Source organism: Telopea speciosissima, chromosome 4 (assembly GCF_018873765.1).
Source record: "Telopea speciosissima isolate NSW1024214 ecotype Mountain lineage chromosome 4, Tspe_v1, whole genome shotgun sequence".
Classification (NCBI taxonomy): Eukaryota; Viridiplantae; Streptophyta; class Magnoliopsida; order Proteales; family Proteaceae; genus Telopea; species Telopea speciosissima.
In genome coordinates, this window is record NC_057919.1 from 41,541,814 (window position 1) to 41,561,287 (window position 19,474).

A 19,474-nucleotide genomic window follows, 5' to 3' on the forward strand; every position below is an offset into this window, starting at 1 on the left:
TTTTGATTTCGAAAAAGATGTTTTTAAAGTCGATGCAAGTTTTTGAAATTTGTCATCAATCCTTTGCTTTTGATTTGCAATAAATATAATATAAATTCAAATCACCTTTTTCATATCCTTTACCCTTTAAATTGCAAGGCAGCAGCCTAGGCCAATGTACAAAATGCTTATGATGCTGCCTGACGCGTGTGGCAGTAGCCCGCAGTTGTTGTTCGAGCGTGTGCAGCATCATTCACTTTATTCACACATCAGAATTACTTTTATCTTACATAAATTGCAATCAGTAGCAAACCATGAATTTTTGAAGACTGAGTTAAAGCTCCAACAACATGACGAAGCCATAAGAGCCCTTCAAGCAAACCATGAATTGTTGGACGCTGAGTTAAAGCTCCATGATCAGATTTCGACCCAGGCAATTGAAAATCACAATGAAATTAATGGTCCGATTGAAGAATTGAAATTCCATGGTCAGATTTCAATCCAAGCAATGTCGTTGGCCGATGAACATCAAGAAATCGTGACGGATCAGATTTCAATCCAGGTGATGCCGTTGGCCGATGAACATCAAGAAATCGTGGCTGTTGATCGCTTAGTTGATCCATTTTAATATATTCTTTCCCATGGTTACTTCAATCAAGAATTTCGGCTCGTGGATTTTATACAAGTTGGACATGGACTGATAGTTGACGTCAATCGCACGATTTTGATTCTCTCGTTCTACAAAACTCGTGGACGAGTTTTTTTGAACTCCGGGAGAATTGATGTAGGAGAGTCTTGGACTGGGCTGACCCAACTAGTGCACTACCTTGGACTGACCCAAACCCAGTTTCACATCCAAATGGAGATGAACCGGATCCAAATATGGTTTTATTCTTGTAGATATTTAGGATTTTATTATTTATTTTTATTTTTATTTGGATAATTATATAAGGAGATCTTTTAATTTGGTTAGGATTCATAGGATGAGTTTTAGTAAGTTTTAAATTGTCTTTTTTGTTAAGAGGCCTAGAATAGTTGTTTCCTGGTTTAAGTCTTTTATTTTCTTATTTATATGCTTGTAACGAACGTATTGAGATTAATGAAGAATAGATGAATTGAGTTTGCGGCTGTGTACGTGTGCACTCCTCTCTCCCCCCCCCCCTCTCAATTTTGATTTCTTCCTAGCTTTTCTTTTCTCCTTTCCGGTCCCCCATTAGTGACCATTGTGGGAAGCTGGGGCACACTAAAGAAAGATGTTGGGTACTTCATGGCCAACCCCCTGGTATGCGTGGTGGTAGGAGTGGGGGTGCTACAGCCCACACTGTGACCATAGTTCAAAATCTCGAGATTTAATCTCGATCGAAATTTCGACCCCCTCGAAACGAAATGACCCCTCGAATCAAAAAAATGCTAAATTTCGATCGAAATTCTCGAGATTTTTTCAAAATCTCGCGAGATTTCGAAAATTCTCGAGAAAATGCTTTATATTTATTTGAAAAATATTTTTAAAAATTGTTTTTAAATATGAGAAAAATATGAGGGTTAGGGGAAAAATACTAAATAGTTATATACTTATATACTTGTGTTAGTGCTCTTAAATCTTATTTCTTAAACATTTAAAATTTTAAACTAAAAGAATTGATGTGCTTCAATGATTAATGAATTGTCTTTTATTCATACAACAGTAAACTAGTCTGATTATGACGAACCGTGGTAAACGACAGAGCCAGAGGCAAGAGGGGCAGAGGCAGCCGGCCCAGACCCAGGGGGAGGGGAGCACACCCAGGCGCACTAGGGGTGACATTGCATGGTTGCATGGCACTCTAATTGATGGGGATAAAAGAAAATCCCAATGCAACTATTGTCACATGCAGTTTTTGGGAGGTGGTGCCACTAGACTCAAACAACATCTAGCTGGGAATTCTCCTGAAGTGGTCGCATGTCATATGGTCCCTGTGGAGGTATCTAGGGCTGTCATTGATTACATGAAGGGAGGGAGTAAGAGTAAGAGGAAGGCTCAGAGGGAGAAGGCAAAAGTAGATCTTAAGGAAGCAGTGAGGTGTACAGCAGGAGGCCAATCAAACCATCGTGATGATGATGATGATGATGATGACAGTGATGATGTCTATGTTCCTGATGATATAGAGACTGAGCAAGAGGCTAGGGATTGGAGACGAGCATAGATGATGAGCAGAGCCAGTTATCATGAGGATCAGGAGAGAGTCGAGAGATAGAGAGTAGGTGGTAGTGGAGGAGCTAGTACCTCTAGAGTTGGTGCTAGTAGTAGTGGAGGAGCAGGTACAAGTAGAGGAGGTAGGTTGCCTAATCCCTTTAGGAGATCACAGAGTACGAGGGCAGCTGCTCCTCCGCCTCCACCACCACAAAATGACCCAGCACTTCACCAAGCACTTGGTGTTTATAGAAAGAAAGGCAACAAACAACCAAAAATCAAGGGAGCATGGAAAAATCTGAAGGGGATGGTGAAGGAATCTATAGCTAAGTGGATGTTATACCATACCATCCCAGCAAACACAGCACAAGGTCCCTTTTATCAGACTATGATAGATTCCATTGCTGAGGCTGGCCCAGGGTATAAGGGGCCCACCCCATATGAGATTATGAATGTGTATTTGCCCCAACAGAAGAGAGAGCTTGAAGACTACATCAATGAAATGAGGGGGCTGTGGGAGAACTATGGGGTGACCATAATGTGTGATGGTTGGACTGGTCCTACAAGAAAGTCCATCATCAACTTTATGGTGTATTGTGATGGGAGGACAGTCTTTCTGAAGTCTGTTAATGCATCCAAGGAGAAAAAGGATGCAAAGTATATCTACAAATTGCTGAAGGAAGTGGTAGAAGATGTACGAGTGGGGAACGTTGTCCAAATTGTAACGGACAACGGAAGCAACTACAAGAGTGCCAGTGAGAGGTTGATGCAAAACAATAAGTACCGGTTGTTTTGGACTCCATGTGCTGCCCATTGTATAGACCTCATGTTGAAGGACATGGGAAAGATCAAATTGGTACAACATGTTGTGGAAAAGGCAAGGCAAATGACCAACTTTGTCTACAACCATGGGTTTGCACTAAACCTCTTGAGGGAGAAGTGTGGGGGTGACTTAGTGAGGCCAGGCATAACTAGATTCGCCACCAACTACATTGCACTCAAGAGTATAGAAACCAAGAAGTCTGGACTGAGATCAATGTTTGCTTCTGAAGACTGGTTCAACTGGAATGGGTCCAATACCCATGGTGGTAGGGAAGCACAAGCTACAATTTCATCAGATGACTTTTGGTCTAAGTTGCATAAAGTGGTACAACTTCTGGACCCAGTGGTCAAGGTTTTGCATATAGTTGATTCTGCTATCAAGGGACCAACCATGCCACATCTATATGCTGCCATAGACTTGATGAATGAAGGTGTTTACAATGCAAATCCACGAGGTAGCAAACACTTTCTCAAAATTATCAAGGAGCGCTGGGAAAATCAACTTATGCATCCACTGCATAAGGCTGGTGAGTGTACACTCTTTGTTTTTTATGCAATTACATCTTTTAAAGTTAATTTGAAGGATATATTACTAACTAGTCAATATGTAATGTCAATTTCAGCATATTATTTGAACCCCAAGTACCAATATCATCATAGGCTGGGTTGAATAATAGCTTATTGACGCAGATAAAGAAGTAGTTGCAAGTTGGGCCGAATAGTAAATTACAGGCGATATGCAACAATGAGGTGAGTCTTATAAGTTATAATTCATTTGGAATTACTCAATTCAATACTAAATAATAACGAGTCATTACTAATTTTAAATATTTTCCAAATGATTATAGTTGAAGACTTTTAGGGATGCATTGGGAAGTTTTGGAACCGAAGCTGCACAACAAGGCCGGACACGCGGTGATGCCGGTACTCATTAGTCATTACTTCATTAGTCATTACTCAATTTAATATCTTATTCTTTTGAAATGAAGGTGATATGTTTCTTTTGTTGTAATGCAGCTGAATGATGGGTGTTGTATGGGGGTTCGGCAAACCATTTAAGAAAAATAGCAATCAAGGTTCTCTCCCAGACATGTTCAGCATCTGGCTATGAACGGAATTGGAGTACATTTTCTCTCATCCACTCCAAGAGGAAAAATAGATTGGGTTCTGAACGTCTCTCTGACTTAGTGTATGTGCATTATAATTTGAGGTTGAAGATGCAACACATACGCATGTGACAAGAGGGTATCAGGGAAAATATCGATCTCGCCGACATTTTCCAGGTGGAGTCAGATGATGAAGATCCTATTGTTGATTGGGTGAGGGATAAAGGTGAGCCAGTGTTAGATCAGCCTGGAGGTAGACCTGACCCCATGATAGCTGAACACATAGAAGTTGATGTGGATGACTTCATGGCTGCAGAGGGTGAGGTACATGCACGAGATGCGTCACCCATACCGTTCCAGTCTACTGGTGGTGTTGATGAGGAGGATGAAGATTGGTCTATGTCATCTGGTGGAGATGGTAGTGGTGGTCTTGGTGGAGATGGTGATTATGGAGGTGATCATGTAGGTAATGATGGACGTGATGGTGATGGTGGTCAAGCATATGAGGGAACTCGAGTCCCGTTTGTGGTACAAGAGCAGCAAGAGGCAATCCGTGCCCCCACCGGCCCCACACCAGCCACACGACCCACATCGTCTACCTCGACCTACTCGAGAAAGCAGCGTGGCCAGTCCCGTCCTGGTGGTCGTGGTAGTGGTACTAGTAGGCAGGCTGAGCTTATGGACATTGATAACCTATCTGGCTCTGTTGGTAGACTGAGTATTGGCGATAGAGACAGTAGATCGAGTGGGCATTTCCGTGCCCCATCTTTTCATGTAGACAGCAGTCCATCTCCAGCACAATCAGAGCATGGTTCATCTCATTCACATCCATGTGGCGAAGGGCATTCTGGGCAGTACCCTTGGGGGCAGCAGCCTATATCTTCTCCATCCATTCCCAGTTTTGATTATGACTCCCACTCACAAGGATATAGTGGATCGTCTTTTGTGCATGACTTCTTTTCCTACACCGGCTACCCAACCCACCAGCCGCAACCGTACAACCCGTACATGCTCCCAGAGCCGTCATATGACTCATATCATAGTGGATCGTGGGTAGTACTTCTTCACGTTTGGTGACCTATATCCTAGGATAGGTTACCTTCACATGTTGATGATGCAGTTTACATGGCCAGCTGTGGAAGACTACGCTCGCTTCTTCTCTCGCACTATGACGTGGCATGCATTTGTCCTACGATCGGAGAGCAATACACGTCGGCTCCAGCGGACCATGAGTGGGGTTGATCCTGGACGGCGGAGTAGTTATTATTAGCAAATTAGTAAACATTTGAGATGAATGATGACTAGTTGACTACTTGACTTGTAGCCTTGTAGGGGACAATTGGGGATATTGACATATTGTGATTTGGAATGTTTGCTATCATCTTCTTAAATCTTAACTCTTAAGTTGTTATTTGTTAACTTGTTATTGACTTGATGTCTTATGTACTTAATATTATGATTTATGACTTAACTTATGAGTCATTTATGTTTCCAACTTAGTTCCAAGTCAATTTACTTGTTTAATGTACAATGTGTATGTGTAAATGTGTAATTAACTAAGTTATACATTTATACATTAGGGTTCGACCGTACGTTGCCAATCAATGGTGCACATCCAAAACACCATTTTGGGTGACTATTTTTGTAATTTGAACATTTAAATGTGTTTATATAGCCTAAAATAGGGTTTCCATGAAGTTTCAGGCCTTAACTTGGCCTAAAACCCACCGAAATGACCTATCGAAACATACCAGAAAAAATACAATATTTCGACCGAAATGTCCGAAATTTCGAATATTTCGGATATTTCGGTCAGCTCGAAATACCGAAACGAAACGAGTTCTCGAGCTATGACTGTGACAACTGAGACAGAGTCACCTGGACTATAGACTGACCTTGATTCTCTTTTCAGAGAGGATATTGCAGCAATATGTAAGATGATATTGTGTTTTGGTCACTCCTCTACTGCTCCTGCAAAGTCAGATTCTTCAGCCTTCGCCTTGCAAGCCTCTACCTGTGCACTCTCCATTGCTCCTTCTTGGGTCATTTACTCTAGTGCCACTGATCACATGATTGGTATGTCTCAGTGTTATGATTCCTATTCTATATGCTCCGATAGGGGTAAGGTTAGAAGTGTCGATGGTTCCCGTTCTTTTATTTTTGGTAAGGGTAATGTTCGAGTTTCTCCTATTTCTCTACTCGGTTCTTCATGTCCCTACTTTTTCCACTAACCTATTATCTGTAAGTCATCTAACCAAATCCTTAAATTGTTGTGTCACCTTCTTCCCTTCCTATTGTCTTTTTCAGGATTTGGTGACGAAGGGGATCATTGGCAATGGACATGAGGAGAGAGGACTCTACCTTCTTGAGTCTCGGAGACCTACTTTGACACCTGTTGTGCCTACTGCTCATTCTTATGTTTGTGGTCGGAGTGGCAGTAATACTATGGATTCTGTGATGCTTTGGCATCAACCTTTGGGCTATCCCTCTTTGTTGTTATGAGAAAACAATTACCACATTTGTTTATTTCTTTTTTTCTTCGCATGTTTTTCAGTGTGAACCATGTATTTTTGCTAAACATTTTCTTTCATTTTATCCTTATCATGGTAATAGATCCATTGTTCCTTTCAATATTGTTCATTCTGATGTTTGGGGACCTGGTCCCACTACTTTGTCTGGATATTATTATTTTGTTTCTTTTGTTGATGACTATTTCCGGTCCACTTGGACTTTTTGATGAAACAAAAGAGTGATGCTTATGATGCTTTCAAAAAATTTTATCAGTTGATCTATACTCAATTCAGTACTTGTATTCAAATAGTTCGTTTTGATAAGGGGGTAAGTACGTATGAGGGGCTTCAACAGTTTTTTACTGATAATGGAATCATTCATCAAGTTGCTTGTGTTGGCACCCCTCAACAGAATGGGATAGCTAAGAGAAAAAACCGTCATTTGTTGGAGGTCACTAGAAGTCTCCTCTTTGGCATGCATGTTCCTAAGACCTTTTGGTTTGATGCCCTTCTTGTTGCTACCTTCCTAATCAATCGGATTCCAACTCAACTTGTTGGCTCCAAATCCCCTCTGGAAATCCTTTCACCTCAAGCTTCTGTTTTTTCTCTTCCTCCTAAAGTGTTTGGGTGTGTCTGCTATGTTCATGTCAACAAATCAGCTCGAACGAAGCTTGACCCCAAAGCACTCCAATATATTTTCCTTGGGTATTCAGCTTTTACTAAAGCGTATAAATGCTACCATCCTTCCTCTCGAAGGCGACTTCTCTTCAAAGATGTTACCTTCTTTGAGTCTATTCCTTTCTTTTTTCCTCATCAACATCCTCTTCAGAGGGAGAGCCATGGAAGTGAATAGGCTGCTGATGTCATTCCTTTTCTGCCTCCTTTGCCTGCCTCTACCTCCCAATTTCTTCTTGACATTAGGAAATACAAAGAAGTGGATGTTGACATTGATACTCATTCAGGTGTTGATGCTAGCAATGACAATGAGCTAGATAGCAAAGAAAAAAAGTTGGTGGTGTACAAAAGAGGTGAATGGCAGCATAACAAGCTAGTAATCTGCTTGTTTGGTTCAATGGCTTCTGATGCTCTAGATGACCTTCCCAAGTAAAATAATACAATGTCACCCAGAATGCTATATAGATCATTCTGAATGTAGATAACCAAAATAAAAGATTTCAGTAATTAAAGAGAGTGTAGTTGTGCCACTTTGTTTCATTATTTTCTATTATTGTTCCTGTATTACATAAACATATAAGCAATCACATATATATGGAATTTGGTGATCTTGCTTCATTTTATTTCTGCTTCTCCGTTAATAGACCTGATCTATTGCCCTTGAATCCTTCCAGTTTGATCCTGCTAAATTGAGGAAGCTCCGACCAAGTTTCAAGGAGGATGGAGGCTCTGTTACTGCCGGCAATGCTTCTAGTATAAGGTCTATTGAATTCTACTTTTACTTTTTCTGTTCTTTCTGTTGAATTATTTTTCCCATTTCTGTGCATAACTTGACTTCTGTGCTATCTTGTTTAGTTCGTCTGTGAGATAGGCCAATGATTGAAGCACTACAAAAGCTTCTCTGGAAATGAACGTATACTGTTTAGAATCAACTGTTTGATTATCTGAATTAGAATATTTTTTCGGTTTGCCTATTTATAATTTAGGTTTCTTTTATCTTTAACAGTTCTGTTAATATTTCCTCCTTTTTTGGAATAGGCTATCTCAATGATCTTTTGGTGCATGAGCAGTTCTTTGGACTAGGCCAAACCCGTTTGGGAATCCAGACAGATGAACTGGATCCAATTTGGGTTTTGGTTCAGTAGGTAATGTAAGACTAAATTAGGTTAATTTAGTCCCAAGTAAACCCACAAATTCAAAATAGAAACAAGGGCAGATTTAGAAAGTTTATGAAATCAACCATACCAGCCGCCAGTTTGGGTTCTAACTTGGATCGAGTGTAGGGTTTATGGAGAGAAGGCTCTGCTGTAAGTTTGGTGAAATTCTGATGGGTAAAAGTGAAGTTATGGGGGTGGAATGAAAATAGAAGGTTTCAGCCTGTGGGATGGGGTGGCAGTGAGGATCGAGTGGAGGGATTGAATGGGGGATGGGTGTGCTTCAAAACCCAGTCTTGTTGATGGAATGGAGAGTTATGAAATTAGAAACTTGCAGCCAAGGGGTTTTGCAGGGGGTGCAGCAACAGTTTCAATTGAAGGATCAATCAGCAGCAGCTGTTGAAGTGGAGGGATGTCTTCAACCTTTGGATGGTGATCTTCAGTAGCAGCAACAGTCACCAACCGAGCTCAAGCAGGGTAGGAGGGAAAAGGAAGAAGATAGGAGAAAAGAAGGGATAAGATGCTTCGGCTCTCTCAGTCAGGTTTCTTAACCCTTCAAGTCACAATCAACACTTGAGAAAGAAATCATAATTTGCCAAAAGCAATCTTCATAGTGAAATCGTGGGGAGGCTTCTAAAGCCTTTATAATATATAGAGGTCCATACTTGCATCTCAAGTAACAAAGAAATAGAAACTTAAGGAATTAGGCTCTCTTTAGTATCATTTGTATTTTTTATTTTTACCTATTTAACAAAAATTATTAATGAAAACCATTTTTGGTCAAAACATAAAATTTGTTTGGTAACCACTAGATAGAATAGATTGTAGAATAAGAAATATGTTTGGCATACCTATATGCATAATAGTTTTTAGTAGTGGGTGGGTGGAGAGATGCCATCTTTACCCATCTTCCTTCCCAAATCATAAACTCTTTGGATTTTCCTTATTTCATTTTGGGACACTTCTGAACACTTCTCATCTCTTTGACCAAACACCAAGCAAGGGCAGTAGACTGAGGAGACTGGAATCTGGTTAGAGGATGAGGGTAGTATGGTTCTTTCCGTGGAATTCTACTTTGTCAATTGTCAAAGCTTCAAAATACTCTAAGGATGTCAATTTAAGAGAAGGATATTACGATTCTACCAATGAAATGTGAACGGTGCTCAGGATTCATAGCAAGTTTGGCATGGACGAAAAGGAGGACTATGGTGGGTTAGGTTGTGGCTGGGTAAAGGGGCAGGTGGGGTCGCATAAAGAAGAAGATGAGGGGGCGGGTGTGTTGGGAAAACCTTTCCTATCTCCATGATTATTTTGATGATAACAAACGTGTTGGCACAAGCCATTGTGTATTAATATGTCAACAGGTTTGATGATGGAACCAAGAAGATCAAGCTAAGAAATTAAAGTACATAAAGCGTAAGGATGTTCAAGACAAAGCTTGAAAGGTCAAGGCTTTGAAGACACCTTACCATTCTCACAAAAGAATAATTGAAGAATGAAGATTGAAGATTGAAGAGCATCAGTTGAAGAAATCAAGTTGAAGACCTTCATGAAGATGCTTGTGTGTACATTCACAAATACACACTTGCATACTTGTATTTGCATTTGCATAATATTAATGAAATTGCATTTGCATCATGTAGAGACCTTAGGAGGTTGTCATTGGAACCCACATGACCTTAGGAAATGTTGAAAAAAGGTTGGAGCAAAACCCCGCAAAACCCCTCAGTCAAAATTGTCGGAATCAAGCCTAACAGGGGAACGGGATTGTGATCCGGTCGACCGGATCTCAGGACCCAATTCGTCCGGATGCTGGCAGCAGCATCTTGGAAACGTTCCTGTGACTTGATCCAGTCAACCAGATCAAGTGGGATGATGGTCTGATCGACCGGATGAATTTTTGCCCTCCAATGGCTATTTTTCAACGGATCTATTTCTTGCCAGTCGACCAGATCATCCTTCAGGTCGACCGGATGGACTAAAAATAGATCCGTTAGAGCGCATTTTGCACATGTCTTTAGAGCCTTAAATGAGCCTATAAATAGAGAACATGTGAGAGCTTTTCAATAATCCACTACAGTCCAAAATACTACTTTTATGAGAGGTGAAAAGTCATTCTAAAGCTCTATTGATTGAAGTCTAGTGGTCTCCATCAAGATCATCCAAGATTGACTTCAACACTCAAGACCTTTACAAGTTTTTATTCTAAAGAGAAGTTCTAAAGAAGGTTAAAGTATTAAGCATCATTGTATATCATTCATCACTTGCAAGGAGTACATGACACACTCCTTGCCTAGGTAATTCTTACATTTTCTTTCTTGTATTCACTGTTTATGCTTTTGATTTGAGAAAGCATTAGCGTATTAATCTAGACTGTAGTTAGATTAATACGTGGGATTTTCTTATCCCGGTAAAAAGATTAGGATTCTCTTATCCTGTGAAAAAGAGTTAAGATCCTCTTATCCTGTGAAAAAGATTGTAAAGTTGTTTTTTCTACCTATTGTACTGAAAGGAAGAAACTAGTGAAATTCTTCTCTTATACTGAAAGGAAGAAACTACTTAAGAAACTAAATCAAAAAATATTGTTTCTACAAATAGACCTCTTGAATCACTTCATTTAGATCTTTTTGGTCCTATACCTACTCCAAGTTTGAGTGGTAAAGTATTTACTTTTGTTATTGTTGATGACTATTCTAGATATACTTGGACTCTATTTCTTAGACATAAAAATGATGCATTTAATGAGTTTATGACCCTATGCAGGAAAATTCAAAACCAAAAAGGTTACTTGGTAACTACCATAAGAAGCGATCATGGTGGTGAGTTTGATAACTTAAACCAATTTGGGAAATTCTGTGATGATGACGGTATTACTTAATTTCTCAGCCCCTCGAACTCCTCAATCTAATGGGGTTGTAGAGAGGAAAAATAGATCTCTTCAAGAGACTGCCCGAACCATGCTTATTGAGTATTCCCTAGCAAAATACTTTTGGGTTGAAGCTGTAAATACAACTTGCTATGTTTTGAATCGTGTTTTGATCAGAATTTTTTTTATCAAAAACACCTTATCAATTGTATTTTGAAAAGAAACCAAAAGTTGATTATTTCAGATTTTTGGGTCTAAATATTCTATTTTAAATACTAAAAATTCCAAAGGAAAGTTTGATGAAAAATCCGATGAAGACATTTTTCTTGGGTACTCTAGCAATAGTCGTGCTGATAGAGTATTCAATAAAAGGACCTTGGTTGTGGAGGAATCTATGAATATTAGATTTGATGTATCCCCCCCCCCCCCCCAAGGAAAAATACAGACAATTAGTTGATGATGAAGAGGATGTTATATCCGAAATCATGAAAAGGGTTGAGACCATTTCCTTAGAAGAAAATGATATTTCTCCCCCTAGAATCATCTCAGGAAAACTCAATGGAACTACTTAAGGAAATCAGACCTGTAAGAGACCACCTCTTAAAGCAAGTCATTGGAGACTTTAAAGCTATAATCAACAAGAGGGAATTGACTTTGATAAGACGTATGCCCCTGTTGCTCGATTAGAAGCCATAAGGATGTTACTAGCCTTTGCTTGTCAGAAAAATTTTAAACCTTATCAAATGGATGTCAAAAGTGCTTTCTTGAATGGTTTTATTGCTGAAGAAGTTTTTGTTTCTCAACCCCCAGGCTTTGAAAATCCCTATTTTCCATCTCATGTGTTCAAATTAAAGAAAGCCTTGTATGGACTCAAGCAAGCCCCTAGAGCTTGGTATGATAGATTAAAGACATTTCTAATTGAAATGCATATACTAGTGGTAAGGTAGACACTACATTATTTGTTAAGCATAAAGGCTCAAATTTAATTATTGTCCAAATTTATGTAGATGATATCATTTTTGGTGCTACTAATGAATCTCTATGCATTGAGTTCAGTAATTGTATGAAAAGTGAATTTGAGATGAATTTAATGGGTGAATTAAATTTCTTCTTAGGACTTTAAATTTTTTTTGGGTGAATAAAATGTATTACCATACCCCAGGAGGGGGCAGGAAAAGGAAAGAATGTACAAAGGAGAAAGAGGGGGGGGGGGAAACAAACCAACCTACACAGAGGTTGAAGAGAAAAGAAAGGGCAGGTCGATGCCCAAAAAACCAGCAATATGCCTATTCCTAGGGGTGTCCCTGACAGCATGAAGATGGGCACGGCTAAGCTTGGAAGACACTTCAAAGGAGATGGCTTTCCAAATCAGATCAAAAGATCGAGAGTTGGAAGTCCATCTCCTAAGGTTGCGCTCCATCCAGATGTGGTGTATAGCAGCTCCAAAAACCAGCTTTCCAATGGTGTCACAAATCGAGGACCCTGAGAAGGATTTAGCCACCCAAAACCATTCTCTGTCAAATTGAAGGGGTCTCCTGTTGCGGGGCCAGATGGAGGAGAGGGCTTTTTTCCAGATAGTAGAGGTGAAGGGGCAATCAAAGAAGAGATGGGGAATGTCTTCAAGGCCGTTCCAACAAAGGGAGCAGGCAGGGGAAGCAGGGATGTAGCGGTGGATAAGGAAGGCTTGGGTGGGGAGGCAAAGGCGAAGGGTTCTCCAGGTAGTGAAGCTGTGGCGGGGTGTGTGGCCTTTGAACCAGACTAGGTTATGCTAGGGGACGATGGGAGCGGTGGGTCTGACAAAGTTCCAGGCTGATTTGGTACTGAAGAGGCCATTGGGGGAGGGCGACCAAATGATTCTATCATCGTGGGGGGGGGGGGAAGGGGGAGAGCAGGCCAAATCCGAGAGACTATGGAGGGGTTGAAAAACGGGAGGGGGGGGACTAGGAGCCAGAAGAGATGAGGCAGGATAGGGGGCATTTTTTGGGAGACCAGAAGAGTATATCGACCTGGGGCCAAGAGCACAGAAAAGGATACCAAGGGGGTGCCAAGGGTCGAGCCAGAGGGAGATGGAGGATCCTCTGGCAATGGAGGAGGAGATACCACGAAGGGCCAGGGGGCGGAGGGCAAGGATCTTTCTCCAAATCCAGGAGGCATCAGAGGGGATGGGGATAGTCCAGATGGAGTCAGACTTGAGGAGGTGAGAGTAGACTCAGCTGACCCAGATGGAATCCTGATGGGAGGATATTTTCCAGATTAGCTTTAGAATACCAGCAGTGTTGGAGTCTTTTATACGCTGGATCCCAAGGCCACCCTTAGCTTTTGGGAGGCAAATAGACTTCCAACTAACAGGGTGGAGGAACCTAGAGGCATCTGTCCCTTTCCAGAGGAAAGCACAGAATAGACGTTCTATCGCCTGGATGGTAGCTTTGGGAAGTCCGAAGATCCCACTCCAATAGATATAAGAAGCTTGAAGGACAGAGCGGATGCAAACAAGGCGACCGGCATAGGAAAGGAGTTTGCTTTTCCAAAGCTAGAGGCGTTTGCGGATGTTATCCAACATAGGAGCACAATGGTGGCTGGAGAGTCTGGCCGAAATTAGAGGGAGGCCGAGGTATTTGATAGGAAGGGAGCCGATGGAGAAACCAATGAGGTTCAGAAGGGCATCATGGTCCAGATCAGAAATACCAAAAAGAAAATTTGGATTTGAGGAGGTTTATACGAAGGCCCGAGAGGTTCTCAAAGAGGTGGAGAGAATCCATAATAGAAGAGATGGAGGAGTGAGAGGCCTTAGAGAAGATCATCAGATCATTTGCAATAGCGAGGTGGGTAAGATTGATGTGCTTGCATTTAGGAATGGGAGAGATGAGATGCAGATCCGTTTTGGATTGGAGGCTGCGGGAGAGAACTTCCAAAGCTATGGAGAAGAGGAAGGGGGAGAGAGGATAGCCTTGGCGGATGCCCACTTTGGAATGGAAGAATCCCGTCGGAGAACCATTGACGAGAACTGAGAAAGAGGGGGAGGAGATGCAAGCATGGATCCAGCGAACAAAGGCAGGGGGGAAGCCCATTTGAGAGAGCACTCCGCAGATGAAGTCCCAACGAAGGGAGTCAAAAGATTTGTGGAGGTCAATTTTCATAAGGGCAGCCGGAGAGTGAGATTTACGGTCGAACCCCCTCACGATCTCAGAGCAAAGGATAATGTTGTTCGCAATGCTTCTCCTAGAGATGAAGGTGGATTGGTTGGGGCTGACCAGAGAGGGGATAACAGCGTTGATTCTGTTGGCAAGGATTTTGGCAATGAATTTGTAGATGAGGTTACAAAGGGAGATAGGTCTGAAGTCCGAGAGAGAAGTAGCTCCCTCTTTTTTGGGAATGAGGCAAATGAAGGTCTGGTTGACCTGAGCCAGCTGACTTGGCTTGTAAAAGAAGCTGCGGATGGCTTTGAAAAGGTCTCCTTTGATGGAATCCCAGCAGCTGAGAAAGAATCCCATGCTGAATCCGTCAGGGCCAAGAGCTTTGTTGGATTTGTGGGAGTGGATGGCCTTGGAGATCTCCTCATCCGAGGGGATGCTAATGAGGGAATCCGTATCAAGGGGGGGGAGGAACTTGTTGATGAGATCAAGGGGGATGGGGGTGGGCAAAAAGAGGGGGGGGGTTGAACAAGTCAGAGAATTAGGAGATGGACGCAGATTTGATGTCATGGATCGAGGTGAGTGGGGAGCCATCAGAAGTATACAGGAGGGTAATGGAATTAGAGTTGAGTCTGGCTTTCAGAGATCTGTGGAAGTAAGCAGAATTTGAGTCTCCCAGCTCTAACCACTTGATACGGGATTTTTTCGCAAGAAGCTTTCCTCCAGGGAGGAGAGAGAGAACAATTCCTTAGAAAAGAGTTTTTCCTCAAAGGCAAGGAGAGGATTGAGGGGGTTAGATTGTAGTCTGGCTTGGACGGAGGAGAGATTGGATTTGCAGAGGGAGAGCTTGGAATTAATGTTGCCAAAGGAGGAGATATTCCAGCTTTTGAGGGCAGCTTTGGTGTTGCGGAGCTTTCTGGTCAGGGCAATGAGGGGGAGGGAGGGAGAGGAGACCGGGGTGCGCCAGGCTTTAAGGACAATGGGAAGGAAAAGATAATGGGAGGTCCACATGTCAAAGAATTTGAAAGGCTTAGGACCAAAGGAGGAATAGGGCTGGTTAAGGAGGTGGCAGGGGCAGCGGTTAGAGAGGCCCTGGAGGAGGAAGTTAGCGAGAGAGTAGGGAAAGATGGAGAGCCAAGCCTCATTAGAGAGAAAACGATCCAGCTTGTAGGCGATGCGATCAGGGCTAGCGCTCTGGTTGTTCCAAGTAAGGGGGGAACCAGTCCAGCGAAGGTCCTCGATGCCCAGATCTTCTAAGCATTCGTTGAAAGCAAGGACGGAGGAAGAGTCAATAGGCCTGCCACTCAATTTTTCTTCTTGGGATCGCACCACATTGAAATCCCCACCTAAACCCCAAGGGGTGGAGTCCAAAGAGGTTTTGAGGAGGGAGAGGTCAAGCCAAAGAGAAGAACGGTCAGCAGCATGGTTGCAGGCATAGACAACCGTCAGAAAGAGAGTAGATTGGGAGTTGGGAATGGAGAGCTTGAGATGGAGGAATTGGGAAGAGGAGTGGGAGAGGGAGATGATGACTTTGGATGGGTCCCAGAGGAACCAAATCCAACCGAGAGAGGAGTGGTTGTAATTAGTGAGAAGGGACCAGGAGGGGGCAATAGAGGCAGCAATGCGGGTTGCATTGTTATGCAGGACACGGGTCTCTAGGAGGGCACAAAAGGAGTGGGTGGATTTAATGAGGGAACGAATTTCCTGATGCTTGGCTAAGGAATTGAGGCCCCTGACATTCCAGATGAAACTGGCAGACATGACCACTAGAGGGGGAATGGCAATGTGCGTACCGAAGGGGTGCTGCGATAGCGACGACGGAAGAAAACTAAAGCCAGATATCGGACAAGAGACCTACGGGGGGGGAGGGGAGGGAAGGGCAGGGGAAACCGGGGGGGCAGGTCAAGGGGGAAGAGGTCCAAACCGGGGGGAAGGGGGAGAAGGTGGGGGATTAAGGGTGGGGGGAGGTCCAAGAGGGAAGGGGAGGAGATAGACCTGGTGAGGGATTGGGAGGGGGGGTTGGGGAAAAGTTTATAGTGGAGATGGGCTGGGGGTTGAAATATGAGCAGGTTATAAGTAAAGAAAGACTGGGCTTGGGTTAGGGGGGAAGGGTTAAGAGGGGCTGGGTAGAGGTGGGCTGGGAAGAAGTGGGCTGGATGGAGGAGGGGTGGTTTAAAAGGGGGGGGCAAGATTAAGAGGGGCTGTGTTGGGCCAGGAGCTAAGGGACGGGCCAGGCAGCTGGGCCTGACATGGGTCTGGGCTAGAGCCAAGGGGTAGACAGCCTTACTGGGCCAAGAAAGAGAGGAGGGGTCATGGGCCAAAGAGAAAGGCCCAATAGGTAAGCTGGTAGCAAGGTTAAACGGGATTGGCCAGGGAGGGGTAGGTGTTGGATAACCTAGAGGGGGGTGAATAGGTTTTCACTAGTGAATTTTTGTCCTTGTTAAATTTTCTTGAATTTAAACAAGATAGAAAGAGAGAAATTGCACAAATGAAGGACACACAAAGTTTATAGTGGTTCAGCTAAACTTAGCCTACATCCACTCCTCTCAACCTTGAGAGAATTCACTAGTTACTTCCTTTCACTACAGTAGGTGGGAAGAACACCTTTACAATATTTTTCTACGGGATAAGAGGATCCCAATCTTTTAAGGATAAGAGAATCCAAATCTTTTAAGGATAAGAGAATCTTGCACAACCTAAGTACAGTCTAGGCTAATGTAAACAATGCTTTATAAACTCAAAAGCATAAACTAATTACAAAAGAAAATAAAGATAGAATTATCTAGGCAAGGAGTGTGATGTGTACTCCTTGCATGTGCCAGATGATGCAAATGAATGCTTGCACAATGAAGACCTTCTTAAAGACTTATCTCTAAAGTGTGAGCATGTGAAGATCCTTTAAGCTTTGAAGTCAAACCTTGATTAATGTAGATGTGGACAAGTAAACTTTAATAATGAGAGCAATAATTCACTTTTCACCTTTCTCAAAAGTTGGATTTTGGACTGTAGTAGATAGGTGAAAAGGTCTGACATGTTCTCTATTTATAGGCTCATTAATGGCCTTTAGAACATGTGCAAAATGTGCTCCAATGGATCTATTTTTTACCAATCCGGTCGACCTGAAGATTGATCCGGTCGACTGGATCATAGCCGTTGGAAAAACTAGCCGTTTGAAGGCCAAAACAGCATCCGGTCGATGTCTGGTCAACCGGATCATCTACGATGATCCGGTTGACCGGATCATATATGGGAACGTACCAGTAAGGCTACTGTGAATCCTGGTCGATGCATACCCTGAGATCTGGTCGACCGAATTCTCAGACCGGATCACCGTCAGGGCATGATTCTGACAGATTGATTGTGGGGATTGGTCCGGGACTTTCTCCAACCGATTTTTTATCCAAACTGAGATTTCATGATCATTTTCAAGTCTTGCAAGAGTGAAAATGTAGGGCGGAAGTTTTGTGGTTGATGGGTTGGTGCAGCAGTTCTGCCATGTGGGTAGAGTGATGTGGCAATTCTGACCATTGGATATCCGGGATATGATCTTAACTGGCCATGGGTCAAATTTCTGGCTCAAATTCAATCATTACTCTCTCATGTATTCCTTTGTCCACGCACCCCTTGTAGTCCCCTGCACCCTCTTTGATGCAGCTCAGGGTTCTAGAAATAATCTAGAAGCAAGAACTATAGGTATAGCTAGGATTTATGTAGAAATTGATAGGACTAGGACCAGATTAAACAGAAAATAGGAGAAATTCAATATTTTAAGATCCATTGACCAGATCTGGTTGAAATTCTGGAGTGTAAGTGCTTAACTGATGTATCAATTGATATAATAGTCTTGAAAATCAGAGAAGAATTTATAGATGATTCCTTGGTTGCTGAAACTTCAAGCTAGGATCAAGAGCTAAGAAATTCTATCCAGCAAGAAAAATCGCAGAATATTGAAGGCGATTAGAAGAAGAGGAGAAGAGAGAGAATATAAGAAAATGAAGAGAAATATAATAAAATGATAAATGGTGTAGAGATATCACCTGGTTATAGAAGAACCAGGATTAGAAGAAAAATTGTGATGGAGAAGCAATTGGCCAGGAGCCTTCACCCACATATGCACAGCTCAACAAGTTCAAACTCTTAAAAATAACTCAGTACTATCACTCAAATCATGCTTTGTCCATGGGGGGTGTTTACCTATATATAAGCTCTTGAAATTCCTAACTAGAATCATAAAAGAAGTCCTCATCACTATTAACTTGATTAAAAGTGATGAGGACAAGGCAACCCAGTGCACAAGGCTCCCGCTACTACAGGGTCTGAGATGGGCAAATGTACGCAGCCTTACCTCTTGCTTCACAGGAGAGGCTGCTTCCAAGTTTTGAACCCACAACCAATAGGTTGCAATAGTGCAACTTAACCGTTGTGCCAAGGCTCGCAACAGTTAAGTCGCGACTCTCTTTTAACTATGAAAAATCCTAATCTAACTATAATTCCTATAGTTTAACATGCTAAGACTCTTACTACTACTAATCTCATACTCAAACCAAGCCCCACCCTAATGGTTTATCCAGTACAACAATAATACATAAACACGTGGCCAAAGCCCAAAATGAAATCTTCTTACGCCCAATCAGGTGGTCTTGATTGCCTCAATTTTGGTAGTCTTGGATTTTTCCATGCTTTGTTTTGCCATGCGGCCACCTCCGATTGGGCTGAAACTTGTCACATGAGCAGGGAACCTGGGGGTCTACCTGTTGATAAAATTTTCAGCTCAACATAATCTGCCATATGGCATATCTAGGTGCCTAATCACTGATTTGTCCATGGGTTGTCCACCAAAACCACTCTCAAAACTTAATTCCTTTCTTAACATCTTGTCCTTAACAGTGATGGTGCTGCTGCACTAGTGTTAGTGAGTGGAGAGATGGCACTTAAACTTGGACTGCAAGTAATTGCTAAGATCACAGGCTATGCTGATGCAGCTCAGGTATTATGAAAAGATGTAGGATTGCAAATATTTTAAGTATTGATCCTGAATTAAAGTGGGAAAGAAAACTTGGC

General features: G+C 42.3%; 1 protein-coding gene across 6 annotated transcripts in view; it reads left to right on the forward strand.

Annotated features, from left to right (window-relative positions):
* The window catches only part of LOC122659854 (acetyl-CoA acetyltransferase, cytosolic 1-like), a 108,871-nt gene that overhangs the window by 59,245 nt on the left and 30,152 nt on the right, over positions 1-19,474 (forward strand). For all 6 annotated transcript variants that reach the window (XR_006332564.1, XM_043855002.1, XM_043855001.1 and 3 more), the window contains exons 8-9: positions 7,937-8,022; positions 19,301-19,400. Coding sequence is in view for 5 of the 6 variants with exons in the window: in XM_043855002.1 (XP_043710937.1) it covers positions 7,937-8,022; positions 19,301-19,400 (186 nt within the window). In the remaining variant the exon portion in view is untranslated. The remainder of the gene's footprint in view (positions 1-7,936; positions 8,023-19,300; positions 19,401-19,474) is intronic.